Source organism: Bufo gargarizans, chromosome 2, assembly GCF_014858855.1.
Source record: "Bufo gargarizans isolate SCDJY-AF-19 chromosome 2, ASM1485885v1, whole genome shotgun sequence".
Taxonomy (NCBI): Eukaryota; Metazoa; Chordata; class Amphibia; order Anura; family Bufonidae; genus Bufo; species Bufo gargarizans.
The window spans coordinates 466,032,388-466,056,461 of NC_058081.1; the positions used below are offsets into that span (position 1 = coordinate 466,032,388).

Below are 24,074 nucleotides of genomic sequence, written 5' to 3' on the forward strand. Positions count from 1 at the left end.
ATGTGTACGTGTTAAGCAGGAGGTATAGCGCAAGCAATGTCGCTGCCACCACCGCCTAATAAAAATTACACTGAATGAATGTCACTGATATTTAGGATGCACAAACGTCATACAGGAGGCATAGCGCAAATAATGTCGCTGTCACAACCGCCTAATAAAAAATTACACTGAATGAATGCAACGTGCCAGTCCACAGGGGTAGAACACGCAAGGTTCACGGTGGGCCGGAATGTACATACAGTTCATCGGTTACTCGCGGTTTAGCAGACGCCTCCCTGGGCCAGCAGTTCAGTGAAGGGGAGAACAGCACTGTATTCTCCGGGGCACACTGTATTACAGGGTCACCGGCCAGGTGGTAATTGAGGTGCCGTTGATGGTGAATGGGTGCTGTGTGCTTGATCTATTTTCACTAAGCTGCTTGGCAATTGCCCTATAGCCTTTTCCAGCCTTGTGGAGGTCCACAATTTTGTCTCTGGTGTCCTTTGACAGCTTTTTTGTCTTGCCCATGGTAGCAGTTGACATCTGACTGACTGTGGGGTGGACAGGTGTCTTTATAGAGCTCAGACAGGTGCTACGAAGTTAGATTAATAAGTGGAGAAGAGGTGATCTTTTTATAGGCACAGTAACAGGTCTTTGAGAGCCAGAATTCTTGCTGTTTCTCAGGTGTTCAAATACTTATGTTCAGCAGTGCAAGACAAATACATAAAAAAAAAAAAATGATCATGCAATGTAATATCCAGATTATTTATTTATTTTTTATTCTGTCTCTCAGAGTGGGAATGCACCTTCAATGGAAATTTCAGACCCCTCCATGATTTCTAAGTGGGAGAATATTTAGGATTCACAAACGTTATACAGGAGGTATAGCGCAAGTAATGTCACTGTCACCACTGGCTAATAAAAAATTACACTGAATGAATGTCACTGATATTTAGGATGGCCAAACGTTATACAGGAGATGTAGCATATGTAATGTTGCTGCCACCAGCAGCAAAAAAAATTAGACTGAGTGTCACTGATATTTCGGAGACACAAACGTTATACAGGAGATGTAGCGCAGGTAATGTAACTGTCTACAGCGGACACCGTCAAGGACAAAGTACGCTGGATGTCACAGATATTTTTAGGCTCCCCCTCCTCCCCAGTATTAAAATCACTGGTGGCACACTGTGCCCCCTCCCCTCAGCCCCCCCAATATTAAAATCATTGGTGGCGCAGTGCACCCCCCCCAACCCCCCCTTGTATTAAAATCACTGGTGGCAGTGGCCACAGGGTCCCCTCCCCTCCTCCTCATTAGTGGCAGTGGCAGTTCCAATCGGAGCCCCAAAAATATGGTCATGTGAATGTGCAAAGGCTAAATTCACATGGAGTTTTTTGGATGAGGATTTGAAGCAGACCTGCCTATAGGATTTTCAGCCAAAGTCAGAAATAGATTGGAAAGGAATTAGAAATATAAAGGAAGAATTTATGCTTCTCCTTCCTGCTGCATCCACTTCTGGCTTTGGCTGAAAATCAGCTGTGTTTAGCCCTGGTATGTCAGCATTCAGCATTCCAGCTTCTCATAGATTTCCTATCATCTAAGTGTCCAGGCCCCATATTTACTGTTTATGTCAACGTTCCAGTCTCCATTCCCTGCGTCTTTATTACCTGTTTGTTTGCTCTGACTATTCACCTTTGTATCCAGATGTTCTTTGATTAGTCCCTGATTAAGGGAAATACAGTCCATCCTATATAGCTCACACCTAGAAGTGTAAATGTAAGGCCTCATGTACGCGACCGTATGTATCCGCAAAGAATATGGATGACATCTGTGTGCATTCAGTATTTCGCAGAACAGAACAGCTGGCCCCTGATAGAACAGTACTATCCTTGTCCGTAATGGAGAAAATAATAGGACATGTTTTATTACGGAACGGAAATATGGACATACAGAAACAGAATGCACACGGAGTAACTTCCTTTTTTTTTTGAGGACCCATTGAAATTAATAGTTCCGTGTACGGTCCTCAAAAAAAGCTTTAGTTCTTCTGAGATATTGGTCTTCATCCAAAACACAAACTTACAAATTATATTAGAATTGTAACTAATAAAAAATATTCATTGCAAGCAATGTTTCTACTTCTTGCAACTATCAAGCCTATTTCCCTGCACTGCCTAAAAACCCCTAAACCCCCTGCACGCAAGGAAATTCTTATCTCTCCCTTCATCTGGCTTGCTCAGATATGTTCCTTAACATAAAACCTTCCTCTCTAGAGGGTATTTTAAGAATGATAGAGACAGGAAAAGCTGGGAATTAAAAATGAGTCACTGTTTAAAAAAATTCCCACCTCCCTTAGTTACACTCCCAACCCTTAGGATTAGATATATAGCTCAGCAGACAGTATCACACATGATAGAATTTGATACATAGCTCAGCAGACAGTATCACACAGGATAGGAGCAGATACACAGCTCAGCAGACAGTATCACACAGGATAGGATTATATAGAAAGCTTAGCAGACAGTATCACACAAGATAGGATTAGATACACAACTCAGCAGACAGTATCACATAGGATACGGTTAGATATATGGCTCAGCAGACAGTATCACGTATGATAGGATTAGATACAAACCTCACTAGATAGTATCACACAAGATAGAATTAGATACATATCTTAGCAGAGAGTACCAGACATGATAGGATTAGATACATAGCTCGGCAGACAGTATTACACATGATAGGATTGGATAAAAAAAACTCAGCAAACAATATCACACAGGATAGCATTAGATATGCATCTCAGCAGACAGTATCACACAATATAGGATTAGATACCCAGCTCAGCAGACAGTATCACACAATATAGGATTAGATACCCAGCTCAGCAGACAGTGTCACACAGGATAGGATGAGATACAAAGCTCAGCAGACAGTATTACACAGGATAGGATTAGATACATAGCTCAGCAGACAGTATCACACAGGATAGGATTAGATACACAGCTCAGCAGACAGTGTCACACAGTATAGGATTAGATACATAGCTCAGCAGACAGTATCACACAATATAGGATTAGATACCCAGCTCAGCAGACAGTATCACACAATATAGGATTAGATACCCAGCTCAGCAGACAGTATCACACAATATAGGATTAGATACCCAGCTCAGCAGACAGTGTCACACAGGATAGGATTAGATACAAAGCTCAGCAGACAGTATTACACAAGATAGGATTGGATTAAAAAAAAACTCAGCAGACAATATCACACAGGATAGCATTAGATATGCAGCACAGCAGACAGTGTCACACAGTATAGGATTAGATACCCAGCTCAGCAGACAGTGTCACACAGGATAGGATTAGATACATGTCTCAGCAGACAGTATCACACATGACAGGATAAGATATATAGCTTAGCAGACAGTATCACATAGTATAGTATTTTATATATATATATATATATATATATATATATATATATATATATATTTGAAATCAGAAGTTTACATACACTATATATAATAAGAGACATATGCATGTTTTTTTCTCAATATCTGACATGAAATCACAATAAACCTTTCCTGTTTTTGGTCAATTAGGATTATCATAAATATTATTATTTGCCAAATGCAAGAATAATGAGAGAGAGAGAGAGAGAGAGAGAGGATGTTTTAAGGCATTTTTATTACTTTCTGCAATGTCAAAAGTTTAGATACACTAAGATTACTATGCCTTTAAACAATTCTGGACTGCCCATATCATGATGTCTTGTTTTTGGAAGCTTCTGTTAGGTTTGTTGGCAACATCTGAGTTAATTAGAAACATACCTTTGGAAGTATTTAGATGCACACCTGAAACACACTGCTTCTTTGTGTATCACCATGGGAAAGTCTAAAGAAATCAGCCAATATATCAGGATGAGAATTGTGGACTTGCATAAGTCTGGCTCAAACTTGGGTGCAATTTCAAGATACCTGAAGGTGCCTCGTTCATCTGTACAAACAATTATACACAAGTACAAACAAGATGGAATTGTCCAGCCATCATACCGCTCAGAAAGGAGACGGGTTCTATGTCCCAGAGATGAACGTGCATATCAACCCAAGAACAAAAGCAAAAAACCTTGTGAGGATGATGGCAGAAGCTGCTAAGATTGTGTCAATATCCACAGTGAAACGAGTACTGTATCAACATGGACTAAAAGGTCACTCTGCCAGGTAGAAGCCATTACTCCAAAAGAAACATAAAAAAAAATTATTAAGGTTTTCAAATGCACACAGGAACAAAGACATACATTTTTGGAGATATGTCCTGTGGTTTGACTAAACTAAATTGCAACTTTCTGGACATAATGACCATCATTACGTTTGGAGGATAAAGGGAGAAGCTTGGAACACCATGACAACTGTCAAACACGAGGGTGGCAGCATCATGTTGTGTGGTTGTTTTGCTACACTTCACAAAATAGATAGCATCATGTGGAAAGAAGATTATGTTGAAATACTGAAACAACACCTCAAGACATCAGCCAGGAAGTTAAAGGGAATCTGTCACCTGCTTTTACCATTTTAAGATGTCACCATCGCTATGTTCACTAAAGTACATTATTTCCAGCAGTCTTTTTACTTTATTTAGTTTTGTCCTTTTGATATGCTATGCTAATGAGGCTCCAAGGTGCCTAGAGGGGCGTTTTTTTCCTTCTCCAGTGCCCAGTGACGCCCCTCTGCAGTGCCGAAGAACACCTCCTGATCCTCAAGTAACCTCCCACAGCCCCGGCAAATGGTTCCACCCCCTCCCCACGTCAAAGTCTACCTTCTAGAAATGCCCCGTCCTTCTTCCTATCGGCGGCCAGAAAACTTGGGCAGGCGCAGTAACGCTTGCAGCCTGCGCAATCATCAACCTCCTCAGGGCAACAGCGCTCAGGTTACATCACTTGGCTCAGCGCATGCCCAGTGAGATTTTTGAGGCTGTTGCCCTCAGGAGCTTGATGATCGCGCACGCCGCAGGCGGTACTGCGCCTGCACAAGTTTTCTGGCCACCGACAGGAAGAAGGACGGGACATTTCCAGAAGGTAGACTATGACGTGGGGAGGGGGCAGAACCATTTTCCGGGGCTGTAGGAGGTTATTTGAGGATCAGGAGGCGTTCTTGGGCACTGCAGGGGGGCGTCACTGGGCACCGGAGAAGGAAGAAAAATGCCCCTTGGGGCACCTTGGAGCCTCATTAGCATATCATAAAAAGTGCTTTTATATCAAAAGGACAAAACAAAATAAAGTAAAAAGAAGACTGCTGTAAATAAGGTACTTTAGTGAACATAGCGATGGTGACAGCTTAAAATGGTAAAAGCAGGTGACAGATTCCCTTTAAACCTTGGGCAGAAATGGGTATTCCAAATGGACAATGACCTGAAGCATATTGCCAAACTGGCTACAAAGTGGCTTAAGGATAACAAAGTTAATGTTTTGGAGTCGCCATCAGAAAGCCTTGATCTCAATCCTATTGAAAATTTGTGGGCAAAGATGAAAAGGCAGGTGTGACAAGGAGACCAACAAACATGTCTCAGTTACACCAGTTTTGTAAGGAGAAATAGGCCCAAATTAAGACCAACTATTGTGAAAGCTTGTGGAAGGGTATCATAAACATTTGACCGAAGTCATACAGTTTAAGGGCAATGGTACTAAATACTAATGAAATGTATGTAAACTTTTGACTTTGCAGAAAGTAATAAAAATGCCTTATAACATTCTCTCTCTCTCTCATTATGCTGGCACTTGACAAATAATAATAATTATGGTAATCCTAACTGACCAAAAACAGGAAAGGTTTATTCTGATTTCATGCCAGATATTGAGAAAAACATGCATGTGTCTTTTTTATATAGTGTACATGTATATAAACTTCTGGTTTCAACTGTAGCTCAGCAGACAGTATCACACATGATAGGATTAGATACATGACTCAACAGACAGCGTCACACAGGATAAAATTACATAGCTCAGCAGACCATATCACATGATAGGATTAGATACATGGCTAAGCAGACAGTATCACAAATAATATGATTAGATACAAAGCTCAGTAGACAATATAATACATGATAACTGAGTTGTGTATCTAATCCTATCATGTGTGATACTGTCAACTGAGTTGTGTATCTAATCCTGACAGTATTACACATTATAGGTTTGGATACATAGCTCAGTAGATAGTATCACACAAGATAGAATTAGATACACAGCTCAGCATACAGTATCAAACATGATAGGATTAGATACACAGCTTAGCAGACAGTATTACACATGATTTGATTAGATACATAGCTCAGCAGACAGTATCACACGGGATAGGATTAGACATGCAGCTTAGCAGACAGTGTCACACATGATAGGATTATATGCACGAATCAGCAGACAGTATCACACAGAATAGGATTAGCTACACAGCTCAGCAGACAGAATCACACATGATAGGATTAGTTATATGGCTCAGCAGGCAGTATCACACATGATACGATTAGATACACAGCTCAGCAGACAGTGTCACCCAGAATAGAATTAGATACATAGCTCAGCAGACCATATCACACATGATAGGATTAGCTACACGGATCGGCAGGCAGTATCACACATGATAGGATTAGATACACAGCTCAGCAGACAGTTTTACACATTATATGAATAGATACACAGCTTAGTAAACAGTATCACACAGGATAGGATTAGATATGCAGCTCAGCAGACAGTGTCACAAATGATAGGATTAGATACATAGCTCAGCAGACAGTATCACACATGATTGGATTAGATGCACGGATCAGCAGTCAGTATCACACATTATAGGATTAGATACATAGCTGAGCAGACAGTATCACAAATGATTGGAATAGATGCATGGCTTAGCAGGCAGTAAAAAAAGAAGGTCAAACAGGATAGGCAGTCAAGCCCACCTGAATACTGCTCCAGAGAATGCAAAAAAACTATTGAAAGGGGGGCAGTAGACTACGATAAACTATCACTTTTAATTCAACAGGAGATAAAAAAGCCCCTACAGACAGACAAACATATAAGACAGTCACACCCTCAGCCTAAAAACATGGCCGATAGGATACCATGTGAGGCTGGGATGTCAATGATGGTATTAGTGGTGGGCTAGGCAAGAATAAAGACGTAAGGTATGGAGTAGGGTATTAACATAATGAATGTGCTGACCCTAATGAAGCCCTACTTGTCCTAGTCCGCCCTATTGAAATATCCAGAGGACGGGGTCCAAAAAACCCTGCAAGGGGTGGCCCAGACAAGAACTCTGATCCTACGCTGAAAACCCTGGTAAGGCCCTAATCAGCGACAAAAAGACCAAGTATCCAATGGATAATATCAAAATATAACCACACATTAAATAGGATTGAGGGATAGATAAAACTATCAGGCCCACACAAGTGAAAGAAGAAAAATACTCAAGTGTCCCAACATAAGCCCCAGGGGCGTAGTAATGGTTACCCCCACTGGCGTATGGCCCAGCGGCTGGGGGACAGCTGTATAATGGCTACAGTCAGTATGTGGCTGAGTTGTTTCGATGGCTGTGGTCAGCATATGGCTGTAGACCCTAATACAGAGAGGACCCACAGTAATGGTGTCCGCCAGAGTAGATCTACTAGCCGTCTACTGCCCCCCTTTCAATAGTTTTTCTTAGCAGGCAGTATCACACATAATAGGTTTAGATACACAGCTCAGCAGACAGTATCACACAAAATAGGATTAGATACCCAGCTCAGCAGACAGTATTACACATGATATGATTAGATCTATAGCTCAGCAGACAGCATCACACGGGATGAGATTAGATACTCAGCTTAGCAGACAGTATCACACATGATTGGTTTAGATACACAGCTTAGCAGGCAGTATCACACATGATAAGATTAGATGCATAGCTCAGCAGACAGTATCACATAGGACAGAATTAGAGAAACAGCTCAGCAGGCAGTAACACACAGTATAGGATTAGATATATAGCTCAGCAGATAGTATCACACGGGATAGGATTAGACATGCAGTTTAGCAGACAGTGTCACACATGATAGGATTATATGCACGAATCAGCAGACAGTATCACACAGAATAGGATTAGCTACACAGCTCAGCAGACAGTATCACACATGATTGGTTTAGATACACAGCTTAGCAGGCAGTATCACACATGATAAGATTAGATGCATAGCTCAGCAGACAGTATCACATAGGACAGAATTAGAGAAACAGCTCAGCAGGCAGTAACACACAGTATAGGATTAGATATATAGCTCAGCAGATAGTATCACACATGATGTTTGGATTCTGGATTTAGCGTTCCTTTATTCTCATGTGTTTGACTTTCACACACTTAATATTCTCAATAGATCTCACCAAATTTAGCACTGGGTCTGCCAATAAATATCTCATATCTGAGGCCAGCTTCTCTGTTCTCTAAACAGAAGAAAAAGCAGCTTGAGCTATAAGCTACATGTGGAGCACTCACCACCCAGTGGTTGTGATGTGCATTACAGTCATTTAGAGTTTAGTTACAGTCTCGCAATATTATGTTGTTTTTCTTTCAGGACAAAGTTGACACCACTTCCAGTTTGGAGATCAGTTAAGAGGGAACACATCTGTACTTCAGGCTTTCATGCTGTATAAGGGGGATACCCCATAATAGGATGCATAATGTTCTATCCAGGATAGATATGGCCTTTGGTAATCAGGAAACCTTGAAAAGAGGAGTGGCTGTATCATATTGGCTGAGGTGCCTCTCTGATCATGCATCAGTCTTTCTGAGACTGCTCTTGGCTGACTTTACTGGGTCAACAGATTGATATGAGAAGGGAAATGTATAGTTTCTTTACAGAAAATGAGGGATCGGCAGAGGCTGGGATGGTCTGGGATGCATCTAAGGCTTATGTGAGGTGCATTCTCTTTAAGAAGATTACACTGCTAAAAAGGGGTTATAGGAAAAAAGAAGAGTTTAATCCAAGATAAGTTGGATAAGGAACTGATATTCATAAATAATAAAACTATAGAGGCATGGAATGCTTGGCAATTGGCAGTACAAAATGATAATAATTATCACCTAGAGAAAGCTCAAAATATGGACTTGTTTATGAAAAGCAAAAGGCACTGGGAGGGGGGAAGACCTGGCAAATATCTATCCATGATTATTAGGAATAATAGCTGTCCAATATTGCAATGGTTAAAGATGAAAATGGGGATGACATATAGTGAGCCTGAAAAGATATTGGGGGTTTTCTATGGGTTTTATGCTAGACTGTATTATACATAGGAGAAACTCGCAGAGTAACGCCGTGTTCTGTTTAAGGTCGTATGGTCCTGTTTGCTGCGGCCTAACTATGTTTGAGTACGATTGGTCCTGATTGGTATGCTGCTTGGTGTGGGTATGTAGATGCTGTATACCTTTGTTATTGACTGAGGAGAGGTGTTGAGGAAAGCTCTGTGTTTCTTTTGAGCTTTATATTTCATGGTCACGCACCCACGTTCATTTCTAGGTACACACTAGACTTTCTCTCCAGGTGATAGGAGGGAATTATTTGCTATGCAGCTAGCCTCAGTAGCAGGTTGTGTTTTTCTTCCCACAGACCTTAGTTTAGGTGCTCTAGTGGGACCTACTGGTGGGGTGGCTGCTTTGTTGGGTGACGATTTGGGATGTTTGGAGAGAAATGGTGGGGGTGGGGGTGGTATGTTCTGTTTTACTATAATGCATGCATTATCTTTGAAGGTGGAGGTCTGTGTTTCTTGTCTGGGAATGATATGACTCACCATTATGCTTGTCCCATTGGTGCTATTGTACATGTCGTTACACTAGCCCATTTCTGGATATATGGTCATGGCGGGGGTGGTTAATCTTCTTAGCTGGAATGTACGGGGGATTAAAGATGCCATTAAAAGACGTGCTGTCATGGATTGCATGCAACAACATCAACCTGTCACCGCTTCTCTTTGCGGTGGCAGTGGAGCCCTTGGCGGAGGCTCTGAGAATGGATGCCACAGTCAAGGGTCTTCGGTATGGAACCCTGACAGAAAAAGTGGCTTTATACGCCGATGACTTGCTTTTGTTTTTGGATGACTGGGAGCTGTCTCTTCCTGCTGCAATGACAATTATTAATCGCTTTGGGACTCTGTCCGGACTGGTGATTAACTGGTCGAAGTCTGTTTTGTTACCCTTAGGCAGAAGTAATCGATCGCCACTTGACACTGCAGGGGGATTACAAGTGGTCACCTCCTTTAAGTACTTGCGGGTATGGGTAACTTCAGATACAGGTGATTATGATCATCTGAACTTGTTCCCAATGCTTGCTGAATTCCGGAAAAAGGTACAGGCCTGGAGCAAACTGCCCTTGTCTGTAATTGGTCGAGTCAACCTTTTGAAAATTATATTAATGCCAAAACTCTTATACCTACTCCATAATGCACCGATCTGGATCCCGCATCGGTTCTTTCGCACTGTTAATGCAGTCTTCAGAGACCTGATATAGAAAAAGGGTATCCCTCGGATTAAATTATCAACCCTGCAATGGCCAAAAACCCAGGGGGAGCTAGCTGTGCCTGACCCATGGTCCTATTATATTGCAGCCCAGTTACAACATTTCAGGGGTCGGGGGGACAAGACTCTGTAGAACACTGCTGGACGTATTGTTCAATATTTGGTTCACTGTACCTGTTTAATATCTGCTTTGGAGGATGGGTCCTTTTGTACTCATGGTACTCAATACCCATTAATAGGTATGATGCATAGAATATGGTGGAAAACTAAGGAGAGGGTAAATATCAATGGACACCTTTCCCATACGCCACTATTTGGCCTCACCTCTTATACACTGAATTAGATAAAGTCCGGGGCGTGCAACATTGGGAGCAATATGGGCTGAATAGAATGGCACAGCTGTTCTCTGAAAAGACACTGAAAGGCTTTGACCTTCTAAGGCAGGAATTTGATATTCTGCATAAGTATTTTTATTTATACTTACAGCTGAGACATGCTATTGAGACTCAGGAGAAACAAGGGAGGATTCAGCCGGCGCCCAACTGTCTTATTCTGAACTACACAATTAAAACAGGTACCACAAGTGGGGTGATATCCCTTTATTACAACACAATCAGGACAAAATCAATAAATCCAATCCACTGCAACTATGAAGAAGTGGAAGACAGATGTGTAGGATCTGACAAAGGAACAATGGGAGGAAATTCTTACTGACTTTCCGACATTATAAATGAGCGAGTCCTATAGAATGTCCCAATTATATCTATTGCACAGGGTCTATAGAACGCCCGCGCTGCTGTACAGAATGGGCTACCGGATGGATGATGTGTGCCCATGTTGCGACACCTTGCGGACAAACTTGATCCATCTTATGTAGAACTGTCCGCGGCTTAGGAGATATTGGGTGGAGGTAGTGGAACTTATAAATAGGGTTTTTCAGTCTCGTCTAGAGGTTACCCCCCTGAACTGTCTCCTTGGTTATGTGAAGGTTCCGAGTGGCATGTTGAAAAAAAAGAAGGCTATTATGCGAATATTATATCAGGCAAGGAAATGCATTGCATTCCATTGGATTGATAAATCAGCACCGACAGTTCAGGAGGTAGTGAATAGGGTACAAACATTGGTACAGTTGGAAAAGTATGTTTGCTTAAAGAGAAACTCGTGCAAAAAAAATAGTAAATGAGGCGCACAGGAACACACAAGGACCAACCAGAGGTGCACTCAGGAAAGTGGACTCCCCCAGTCCACTAAAATGACGTAAAACTTGTGATGAATGAACTGAGCACTCTCAGGATATAGGGATCATACAGATATTTATTAATGTATAAGACAATAAAAAGGACAATATAAGAGAGAATATGGCCCTCCTGTTGGAAATCTATGTACTAAACAGCACTGACCAGTGCCCAGTTTATTCATCACAAGTTAAAGAGAAACTCAATTAAAAAATTTGAGGCGATCTGGTTTTCATGGGTCTCCCGATGCAATCTCTCTTAGAGTGTGTTCGTAAATATGGAGCATTGTGGTATGAGTTGGTCATGTTTTTTCGTAAGTATGCTAGAGTGTTTGTAGGTGGCTGAATGGCTGTGTGTGCCGTGACGACATGTGAACATATGACGAACTACAGAAGTACTTCAACTAAGGGATGTCATTGGATTTACCAGTACCGGACATGGACTGCACCTTCTACCTTCCAGTGGTTGTGCTTTTTGGAGATTGGGTGGATAGGGGTGGGATAGGGTGGGATGGACGGGGATATTGTTGTACCTGTATTAAAAACTTTTGAAAACGTAATAAAAATTATCTGATTCAAAAAATATATATAAGGAAGGGAAAGGTAGAGAGGACACAGGATCCTATAATCCTATTTCATTGTTAAATAATGACGAAAAAATCTTGGCGAGGATCCTAGCAAAGAGACTTAATGGTTTCACTTCCACCCTAATTCATGAGGATCAATGCAGCTTTATACCGCACAGATCCTCAGTGAAAATTATTCAGCAGATTTTTGCAAACATCCAATGGCCATGGGACCTGGGGTCTCAGCGCTCCATACAGTCATTAGATGTTGCAAAGGTGATTCATCGGTTGGATTAGAACTCTTTACAGACACCCCAGAGCGAAGGTTATTGGTAAATTGGTTGGTATCTTATTATTTTTACATAGGAAGGGGAGTGAGACAGAGATGTTCTCTCTCCCCCTCACTCTTTGCTCTGGTCATTGAACCATTAGCAATCAGGATTCATGAAGATTCATGTTTGGTGGTCTTTGGAGTGAGGCTGAGAGAGTACAAAATCTGATGCTATAGAATATGTAATGAGGAATATGGGAGTTATTCCAGTATAGGAGTTAAATAGAATACATCTATCTTGTTCCCATTAGACTCAAGTGTGGAGTCTAACTCAAAATTGCAAGTATTGGATCTTCAGGCAAGTTTTAGTTATTTTATTTTATTTATTTTTTATTGTATATTTCTTATTTCTAATAAATAATAATAATAATGTATTAATTTTTTTGCCTTTCAGATGGCTACACCACTGATGACATAGAGTTTTACTGGAGAGGAGGCAACCACGCTGTCACAGGAGTCGATAGAATTGAATTGCCGCAATTTTCCATTGTAGACTACAGGCTCCTATCGAAAAATGTTGTTTTTTCCACAGGTAGTGTGTGAATCTAAATAAGTTTACTACTGTAATTCAGAAAAAATATACCATAGAGAACAAAGGCTGATGGAAGAAAAACAATATTAAGTTCCTATCGGATATTTACTATGTTCACAGTAGACAATTCTATACCACGGAATAAAGATGGCCAGATGAAAAATGTATCCTCTACAATGGAAGAATCTTTAGAATAAAATATGTTCTTGACTCTGTAAGGCCTCATGCACCCGGCCATGCCATTTTTTGTGTGCCGAAAACCGCGGATCTGCAAGAAACGGAAGCCGCCCATGTTGCCTTCTGCAATTTACGGAACAGGCGCCGGCAATAGAAATGCCTATTCTTCTCCGCAAAGCGCGGACAAGAATAGGACATGTTATATTTTTTTATTATATATTCATTGAAGTGAATGGGTCTGCATTTGAGCCGCGGCTCGGATGCAGACCCAAACCACGGTGGTGTGCATGCGGCCTAAATGTTTTATTATTATTGGCTTTTCCTTATTTTGGGCTAAAATCAGAGAGATTCAGATTTCTTGGCCGATTCAGATTAATCAAATTGAATCGAATTTCAGAAAATTTACTCTAACCTAGTTTAATAAAGATTAAGTAAAGGCTCCCAAAGGTGTCCATGGATCACACAACATGATTGTAAGAACAACAGTGGTGGCAGGAGACACAAAGGTATAATTAAACCAGCAAGGTAAATACATTACACAGTCAGTTTTGTCCATTATGCGGCAAAAAACAAACAAACAGAAAACACTTTAAATATTGGTTTCAAGTATATTAAAGCACTATTATGCAAAATAATGTTATATTTAACTTCTCTGGGACCTGGACAATTTTAATCTTTTTCATTTTGTTGCCAAAACCAACCTTCCGCTCCACCTGGTGATGCCTTCCAAGAAATATAACTTTTTAAATTTTCCATTTACATAGCCATATAAAGGCTGTTTTTTGGGCATAATTTGTATGTATTTTTTAATGCCACCATTTAATTTGTATTTAACAATGGGAAAATATCTTTGTGGGCGAAAATGAAAAAATATATAGGGGAACATATACTAAGACTGTCGTTTTAGATGCCTGTCTCAATAAGCCCTATAGATGGCGGTGGATCACCAAAGTTATGTAGAAGTTGCCGGAGTCTGCATAACTTTGGCTTATCCACAGCCGATTATAAATGTAAAACAGCTTCCATTTTCTACGCCTAAACCAGAAGTGGAAAATAATGAATGAGACGGCCCACGCCACTCCCACTTTTTTAGACCTGGCATCAGCGGGAATAAGTCACAGATTCTGCTGCACCATTGCAGGTGACAGAATCTTCATCAGACATACACCACTTTTGTGTTGTGTTTCTAGTCTTACTGTAAATGACTCGTACAGCATTCAAACTAAATTTTGACCAAATCTTCTTTCGATCTATGATCCGAAGCTCGCTTCACCCAACGCTATTCACAGTGGCTACAAATGGCATGGCAAGCTTATTCTGCGTGTCACTATGATTATGGCTATACCAAATTTATATTGTTTTATTATGTTTTACAGTTTATTTGCATTGCTATATTCGTTTATATATCCCTAAACGTATTTTTTTATTTTCCCAACTAGAGAGCTGAGAAGGGCTTGTTTTTGGGGTGAACTTAGTTGGTACTGTTTTGACATGTATATGACTTTTGCACTACTTTTTGCTGATTTGTTTTTAGGGGGCAAGGTGACCAAAATTCACCAATTTGGCATTAGTTTTCTTTGTGGCATTCACCATGTAGGATAAATAATTTTATAATTTAATAGCTTGGACATTTTCTTACGTAGCAATACTAATTATGTACATATATGTACAATTGGGAACGAAGGCTAATTAGAATTTTTTATTCTTTTGTGTTTTTCATATTTTTGAACATTTTTTTACTGCATTTGCCCCCTAGGGGAAATGCATTTGCTTGATCACTTTGATCACTTCTTTTACAACTGTGATAAATTAAAAGAAAAAAGAGAATGAATAATAGATTAAATGTTTGATTAATGGTTCCACAGTTCTGTCTTTAGCTAACATTATTACAAATGGAAACATTTTGGATTATAACAATTAGAAGATTTTAGGAAATTACATTGTTACAATAGAAATATGTATACTTTATTAATAATAATGAAATCGAAAGATAACAAGTGGCACAAATTTCATCTAACTGGAATTTTTTGTGTGAATTTAAAAACAAAAAATATATATATATATATTAGTACCAGTAATTTACATCTTTTTTAACCTTTGCTTTTAATAAAAGAGAAGAAAAACACATTTATAGCTTCAATATATACACTTTTCTCAACTTTTTTGAAGATCACATTTAATAAATTTTAGCTAAACTTTGGCTAAATTTTAGATGTTACTTTTTAACCTGTGCAATTTCTACCAAGATAAAGTGTAATCTGAAAGAAGTAGGCCATTGTCAGTGTAAAGTATATCATTTCCCCCACTAGATCTGTTGGCAGTACCTTTTCTACCAATCATATCCACATAGAAGATGTTAGTGTACATTGTGACCAGAAAGCTTTGTTGGCCATAATAATAAGTAGAATGCACTTGCAACCCATGAGCTCATCACCAATAGTTTCTGTGACTCTAAAGGAGTTACCTGACCTTTGGGGGAAAAATGCAGGACATGTTATAAAATAACAAATAGATAATACCCCAGTGTTTGTTTATGAGCAATGGTCTTAGCACTCACATAGTCTTAGCACTCCGGATGACATGTTACTGACATCACCACTCAGTGGTGGGATCCATGATGCCAGAGGTTTGCACATTACTGCTGAGGTCACTGATTGGCACATGCCAGCAGTTTGTAAACAAAGACCCTGTGGATTGCCAACGTTTCTGAGCTACCTTGGTGGGAGATTAAAATAATAAGCACTTTACAGCATTTGGTGGTTAGATAGCCTCTTTAATTTTATTTGTCAGTAATAGTTTATTTTTCACTGTTGTGTAATCTTTTGGTTTCAGGTTCTTATCCACGATTATCTCTTAGTTTTAAGCTAAAAAGAAACATCGGATATTTCATCTTGCAGACATACATGCCTTCAATTTTGATCACAATTCTCTCTTGGGTTTCTTTTTGGATCAACTATGATGCATCAGCTGCTCGGGTTGCCTTAGGTAAGTGAAGGTTTATTTAGCATTTTAATAATGAAAGTAACATGTCAATCTATGATGACCCATGTATTTATATACATCACGCTTACTTATTCTCTTCTCTTGACATGCTATTTAAACACAGTAGCAAAATGACAGCAGTTTTCAAATAATTAAAAGAGATGCACATTTGTATTGATGCATTACAATTTGCTGACGTGCTTGGTAGCAAAATGGCAGCTGTTTTTTAATTAACTAAAAGAAGCGCAATTATAACATCCCCTTCTAGGAACACCCTGGTATTGACACACTGAAATGCGCTGAACTGTGCACAATGCCAAAATAGCAACTAGTTTTTAGAAATTAAAAGATTCAATGGCACAGTGGTTTCAGCTAAATGCATGCTTCTGGGAGTAAGCCTATAAACCACTTACAAGCTGTAGAAGCCTGGATTTGTGTAAAAAAAAATTATGCACAGGTCAAAATTATGTTTTTGGCAGGCAATGTATAACGTCTGTGCTTGCAAAATTGCATTACATTACATGAAGCTTTCTACTAGCAAACAACTGCCCTACCCTCATTGTTAAATACACATACACACTGACCTGATGCTTTCCCTCTCTGATAAAACCCTAACTTTTCTACATATTAATTAAATCTACCTAAACTGTCCTTGTAACACCCTAATATGTCTGGCTTGTGTTTGTAATTGGTGTCTGCCAGGATATATTGCACACATGTCCTCTCACATGGCAGGCTGAGCTCAGAAACATGTCTGTCCTTTAGGCCTCATGCACACGGCAATTGTTTTGGTATGCATCCGAGCCGCAGTTTTGGCAGCTCCGTGTGCTGTCCGCTTTCGTTGGTCCGTTCCGTGCCCCCACAAAAAAAAATATAACCTGTCCTATTCTTGTCCGTGCTTTACGGACAAGAATAGGCAGTTATATTAAAGGCTGTTCATGCGGACCACAAAACACACAACGGTCGTGTACATGAGCCCTTATATACAGTAGCACAGAGCCTGAAGGAAATGTCAATATTCTGCCCCCGATTGGCTCACAGGCCGTTTGTTCGCCCCTGATGGTGACAGTCGGCAGAGCTACTAATCCAGCTCCTTAGCTGTGAAGAGAATAACAGTATAAAGCACTTTTACGGTATAAACATTTCTGGCAATTATTCAGTCGATTGATTCAGATAACTAATCTGATATCTTCTTTTCTAGGAATCACAACTGTATTGACCATGACCACCATCAACACTCACCTTCGTGAAACACTACCTAAAATCCCTTATGTTAAAGCCATTGATATGTACCTGATGGGTTGTTTTGTGTTTGTCTTTATGGCTTTGCTGGAGTATGCATTGGTCAACTACATATTTTTTGGTAGGGGACCACAGAGGCAAAAAAAGGCAGCAGAACGAGCTGCAAGTGCTAACAATGAACAGATGCGTTTAGAAATTAACAAGGTATGTAATACTATGATTGGGCAGAACTAAATCAATTTATCTTGCACATTTCCAGTGACTTACATTGTATCAATCATTTTCTCTCTCTCAAGAAGAAAAATTTCAGTCTCCAGTGGCAACAAATCTTCTTTACATGTATATTTATGCTGCCACTGACACCAGATGGGGAATTTGTATGTCGATAATTATACCCATTTCCCCACAATGTTCCTGGAAACTGTCCCATGTAATGCATTAATATAACTTCCTGTGAAGTACTCTCCATTATGTACAAACTATCTTGAGTCCTCTCAATGTTGTAGGCCAGATTATGGGTGCATAGCAAGGAAACAGGGATGAGTATCCACATACAAATTACTTATCTGGTGTCAGCATTGGGAGCACTAGGCATGTATTTATGTAATTAATAGTGCTTGCTAGATGTGAAAGACTCTGAAGTCTCAATAAAAATGAAAAACACAATAACAGCCACATAAAACAAATGTAAATAGGATAATGTAGCTTGTCACCTGAGGTGTAAATTAGGTCTTTCCTATGATCTAACCAGAACTAGTTCACTACAAAGTTATGGCACAATGTGCTTTCAAGGTTTTTCACAGATTTTCTATGATACATTTCTGACCTACCTTCAAACTCCATTGTGTGGCTGGATCAGAGATTTGTGTCTTCCAAAAGGCATATTTCCCTAATTTTCTGAGCAAAGATTGATAAGATTGTGGGATTGATAGAGGTTTTCATTTTTCAATGCTCCAAATGGATTCCAAAGCTGAAGAAGACATGCAGGACCTGAAACTAATGACACTCATAAACACTATTAAGAAAAAGTATTGAGTGCCATTAGAAAATAGTTTGCATTAACATCTATATCAGCCCTTTAGAAACATTTGAGTCCTCTTATATTGCTTTAGAGCCAAAGAAAATGAGGACCACTGGAAAGTAAAGATCCCAATGGTCATGCCACCAAAAAAATAAGTAAGTTAGATGTTCTTAGGAATGCTTCATTGTTAAAATATTACAGTAGTTATTCATACAGGGTACATACTGTATATGTAGCCAGCTTGGATGCAGGTAGTAGACGCCTGTAAAATAAACTATTGTTAGTTGTTGATTTGTAATTCCCAAGCTACTTTACTTTTAGATCACACCTTCTGTTAGCTGTCTTTCATTTTCACTCCTATGGTCCTTAGAACACATCCGCTTGAAAGAATTGCAGGGCCTACTGACATGTGGAGTCAAAAGTTTTGTGGATTCCATGCAGAAGGCCTACTAGTTCACTGTAGATGTTAGAAGACTTGAGGTTGACTGGATGGTGAAAATCATTGCAATAAAGCTCTTGTTCTCTAGTGGAGTGATTTTAGTTGTAGAACATCTAAAAGCTACTGTCAAGGACCTATTATAATGTCAGTTATAGTTTTCACACTGGTTGCAATCTAATGTGACTATGGATTGTTTCCTTATATGATATTTTGCTTTCATTGTGATTGGTGCCATGTTAAGATCTGTGAAGGGAAGAGAGCATGGACATGTGGGTAGGAGTGTACAATAGAAGTAATGTCCTACAGAAAAGGGACTACTTACCTACTGTCATTATGCTCTATGCTGACCTTGAACTCTCTCTGACCATGGTACCCACCGGAGTTGTCAGTGAATAAACGTTGTCAAGGCTGTATGTGGTGCTGCAAGGATGAAGATTCCAGAAATAGGATAACGAATACTTGATTTAGTTCAGAAACAACACATTTTGGGGTTGTATTAACCCCTGAGTAGGTAATACCCTTAAGGGGGTTAAGAAGGCTTCAGGGCGTCCAAGAAAGTCCAGCAAGCGCCAGGATCATCTCCTAAAGAGGATTGAGCTGCGGGATCGGAGTGACACCAGTGCAGAGCTTGCTCAGGAATGGCAGCAGGCAGGTGTGAGGGCATCTGCACGCACAGTGAGGCAAAGACTTTTGGAAGATGGCCAAGTGTCAAGAAGGGCAGCAAAGAAGCCACTTCTCTCAAAAAAAACCCCATCAGGGACAGATTGATCTTCTGCAGAAAATATGGTGAATGGACTGCTGAGGACTGGGGCAAAGTCAGGCCAACAGTAAAGCATCCTGAGACCATTCATGTGTGGGGTTGCTTCTCATCCAAGGGAGTGGGCTCACTCACAATTTTGCCGCAAAACACAGCCATGAATAAAGAATGGTACCAAAACACCCTCCAACAGCAACTTCTTACAACAGTCCAACAACTGTTTAGTGAAGAACAATGCATTTTCCAGCACGATGGAGCACCGTGCCATAAGGCAAAAGTGATAACTAAGTGGCTCGGGGACCAAAACATTGATATTTTGGGTCCATGGCCTGGAAACTCCCCAAATCTTAATCCCATTGAGAACTTGTGGTCAATCCTCAAGAGGCGGGTGGACAAACAAAAACCCACTAATGCTGACAAACTCCAAGAAGTGATTATGAAAGAATGGGTTGTTATCAGTCAGGAATTGGCCCAGAAGTTGATTGAGAGCATACCCAGTCGAATTGCAGAGGTCTGGAAAAAGAAGGGCCAACTCTGCAAATACTGACTCTTTGCATAAATGTCATTTAATTGTCAATAACAGTCTTTGAAACTTATGAAGTGTGTGTAATTATATTTCACTGCATCACAGAAACAACTGAAACAAAGATCTAAAAGCAGTTTAGCAGCAAACTTTGTAAAAACTAATATTTGTGTCATTCTCAAAACTTTTGGCCACGACTGTGTATATATATATATTTATATATATATATATATATATACACAGTACAGACCAAAAGTTTTGACACACCTTCTCATTCAAAGAGTTTTCTTTATTTGCATGACTATGAAAATTGTAGATTTTCACTGAAGGCATTAAAACTATGAATTAACACATGTGGAATTATATACATAACAAAAAAGTGTGAAACAACTGAAAATATGTCATATTCTAGGTTCTTCAAAGTAGCCACCTTTTGCTTTGATTACTATTTTGCACACTCTTGGCATTCTCTTGATGAGCTTCAAGAGGTAGTCACCTGAAATGGTTTTCACTTCACAGGTGTGCCCTGTCAGGTTGAATAAGTGGGATTGCTTGCCTTATAAATGGAGTTGGGACCATCAGTTGCGTTGTGGAGAAGTCAGGTGGATACACAGCTGATAGTCCTACTGAATAGACTGTTAGAATTTGTATTATGGCAAGAAAAAAACAGCTAAGTAAAGAAAAATGAGTGGCCATCATTACTTTAAGAAATGAAGGTCAGTCAGTCCAAAAAATTGGGAAAACTTTGAAAGTGTCCCCAAAGTGCAGTCGCAAAAACCATCAAGTGTTACAAAGAAACTGGCTCACATGTGGACCGCCCCAGGAAAGGAAGACCAAGAGTCACCTCTGCTGCGGATGATAAGTTAATCCGAGTCACCAGCCTCAGAAATCGCAGGTTAACAGCAGCTCAGATTAGAGACCAGGTCAATACCACATAGAGTTCTAGCAGCAGACACATCTCTAGAACAACTGTTAAGAGGAGACTGTGTGAATCAGACCTTCATGGTAGAATATCTGCTAGGAAACCGCTGCTAAGGACAGGCAACAAGCAGAAGAGACTTGTTTTGGCTAAAGAACACAAGGAATGGACATTAGATCAGTGGAAATATGTGCTTTTGTCTGATGAGTCCAAATTTGAGATCTTTGGTTCCAACCACCGTGTCAAAAGGTGAACGGATGGACTCTACATGCCTGGTTCCCACCGTGAAGCATGGAGGAGCAGGTGTGATGGTGTGGGGGTGCTTTGCTGGTGACACTGTTGGGGATTTATTCAAAATTGAAGACATACTGAACCAGCATGGCTACCACAGCATCTTGCAGCGGCATGCTATTCCATCCGGTTTGTGTTTAGTTGGACCATCATTTATTTTTCAACAGGACAATGACCCCAAACACACCTCCAGGCTGTGTAAGGGCTATTTGACCATGAGGGAGAGTTATGGTGTGCTGCGCCAGATGACCTGGCCTCCACAGTCACCGGACCTGAACCCAATCGAGATGGTTTGGGGTGAGCTGGACCGCAGAGTGAAGGCAAAAGGGCCAACAAGTGCTAAGCATCTCTGGGAATTTATTCAAGACTGTTGGAAGACCATTTCAGGTGACTACCTCTTGAAGCTCATCAAGAGAATGCCAAGAGTGTGCAAAGCAGTAATCAAAGCAAAAGGTGGCTACTTTGAAGAACCTAGAATATGACATATTTTCAGTTGTTTCACACTTTTTTGTTATGTATATAATTATACATGTGATAAGTCATAGTTTTGATGCCTTCAGTGTGAATCTACAATGTTCATAGTCATGAAAATAAAGAAAACACTTTGAATGAGAAGGTGTGTCCAAACTTTTGGTCTGTACTGTATATATTATATATATTAGATGAGTGAATTCCATATTTTGGTTGTAAAATTCCTTCGTTTGGTGGTAAAAACAGAATTGCATTATGGATTCCGTTACCACGGACCATAATGCAATTCTATGACAGAATGCATAACAGAATGCCTTTAGAGTCATTCCGTTATTCATTCAATCATAATAGAAGTCTAAGGCCTGCATAACGGATCCGTACCATTTTTGTTATACAGGGGAGTGCTCTCCACATAACGGAAATGGGACAGATCCGTTATGCAGGCCATAGACTTCTATTAAGATGGAATGAATAATGGAATGCCTCTAAAGGCATTCCATTATACATTCCGTCATAGACTTGCGTTATGGTTTGTGGTAACAGAATCTATAATGAAATTCTGCTTTAACCACCAAACGAAACGCAAATGAATTTCAGAACATGAAATTTGCTCATCCCTAATTATATCCTTATATAGTCTTACATAGGAGCTAGTGTACATACTGTAACTTCTTACTGAGTCTAATTAGTGCAGATTGTTCTTATATCAAATCATCATGTGGGTTTTAGTGAATTATATTTAAATATTCTACTAACAAGTGTGACCTACTGACTGCATATCACTTCTTTATAGTTCTCATCAACACAGATGATGAATAATTCACTTCACACAGTTAAATCTGCATTTATGACCAAAAAATACTGTATCTGCTTAGGATTCTGTTTGCAAATGTTTCATCTATATCCCCAGTAAGAGTTTCTAACGTTAGAAAACTGGTGAAGCAATCTGATCTCTGGAAAATAAAAGTAATTGCAGTAAAACCTTTAGGGGGTCATTTATCCAAGTCTGCTATGTAAGTTTTGTGGCATAAAAGAGTCACAAGTAATGCCGGCGTGGAAAAAAGTTAAAAATAAAGTTGCATCTCCATGCCAGACAAGTCCTTGGTGTACAGTCGTGGCAAAAAGGTTTGGGAATTACATGAATATTGGAAATTGGAAAAGTTGCTGCTTAAGTTGTTGTGGGTAAACTGTTTGAAGGTTTTCTGAGAGATGCTATATTAGAGCATCTCAACGGAAATAAGCAAATAACGCCATATCAGCATGGCTTCGTGAGGGATTGGTCATGTCAAACTAATTTAATCAGTTTCTATGAGGAGGTAAGTTCTAGACTTGACAGCGGCGTATCAATGGATGTCGTATATCTGGACTTCTCCAAAGCATTTAACACTGTACCACATAAAAGGTTAGTATATAAAATGAGAATGCTCGGACTGGGAAAAAACGTCTGTATGTGGGTAAGTAACTGGCTCAGTGATAGAAAACAGAGGGTGGTTATTAACGGTACACACTCATATTGGGTAACTGTCACTAGTGGGGTACCTCAGGGGTCAGTATTGGGCCCTATTCTCTTCAATATATTTATTAATAATCTTGTAGAAGGCTTGCATAGTAAAGTATCAATTTTCGCAGATGACACTAAAATGTGTAAAGTTATTTCTACTGATGAGGACAGTATACTACTACAGAGGGATCTGGATAGATTGGAGGCTTGGGCAGATAAGTGGCAGATGAGGTTTAACACTGATAAATGTAAAGTTATGCACATGGGAAGGAAAAATGCAAGTCACCCGTACATACTAAATGGTAAAACACTCGGTAACACTGACATGGAAAAGGATCTAGGAATTTTAATAAACAGCAAACTAAGCTGCAAAAACCAGTGTCAGGCAGATGCTGCCAAGGCCAATAAGATAATGGGTAGCATCAGAAGGGGCATAGATTCCCGTGATAAGAACATAGTCCTACCACTTTACAAATCGCTAGTCAGACCACACATGGAGTACTGTGTACAGTTCTGGGCTCCTGTAAACAAGGCAGACATAGCAGAGCTGGAGAAGGTCCAGAGGAGGGCA

General features: G+C 39.9%; 1 protein-coding gene across 2 annotated transcripts in view; it reads left to right on the forward strand.

Moving 5' to 3' along the window:
• GABRB2 (gamma-aminobutyric acid type A receptor subunit beta2) overlaps window positions 1-24,074 on the forward strand; it is a 532,994-nt gene that overhangs the window by 503,230 nt on the left and 5,690 nt on the right. The window contains exons 6-8 of one of the 2 annotated variants that reach the window (XM_044277835.1): window positions 13,043-13,180; window positions 16,190-16,342; window positions 17,541-17,786. In XM_044277835.1, coding sequence (XP_044133770.1) covers window positions 13,043-13,180; window positions 16,190-16,342; window positions 17,541-17,786 — 537 coding nt within the window. The remainder of the gene's footprint in view (window positions 1-13,042; window positions 13,181-16,189; window positions 16,343-17,540; window positions 17,787-24,074) is intronic. The other variant, XM_044277836.1, reaches the window with a different exon arrangement.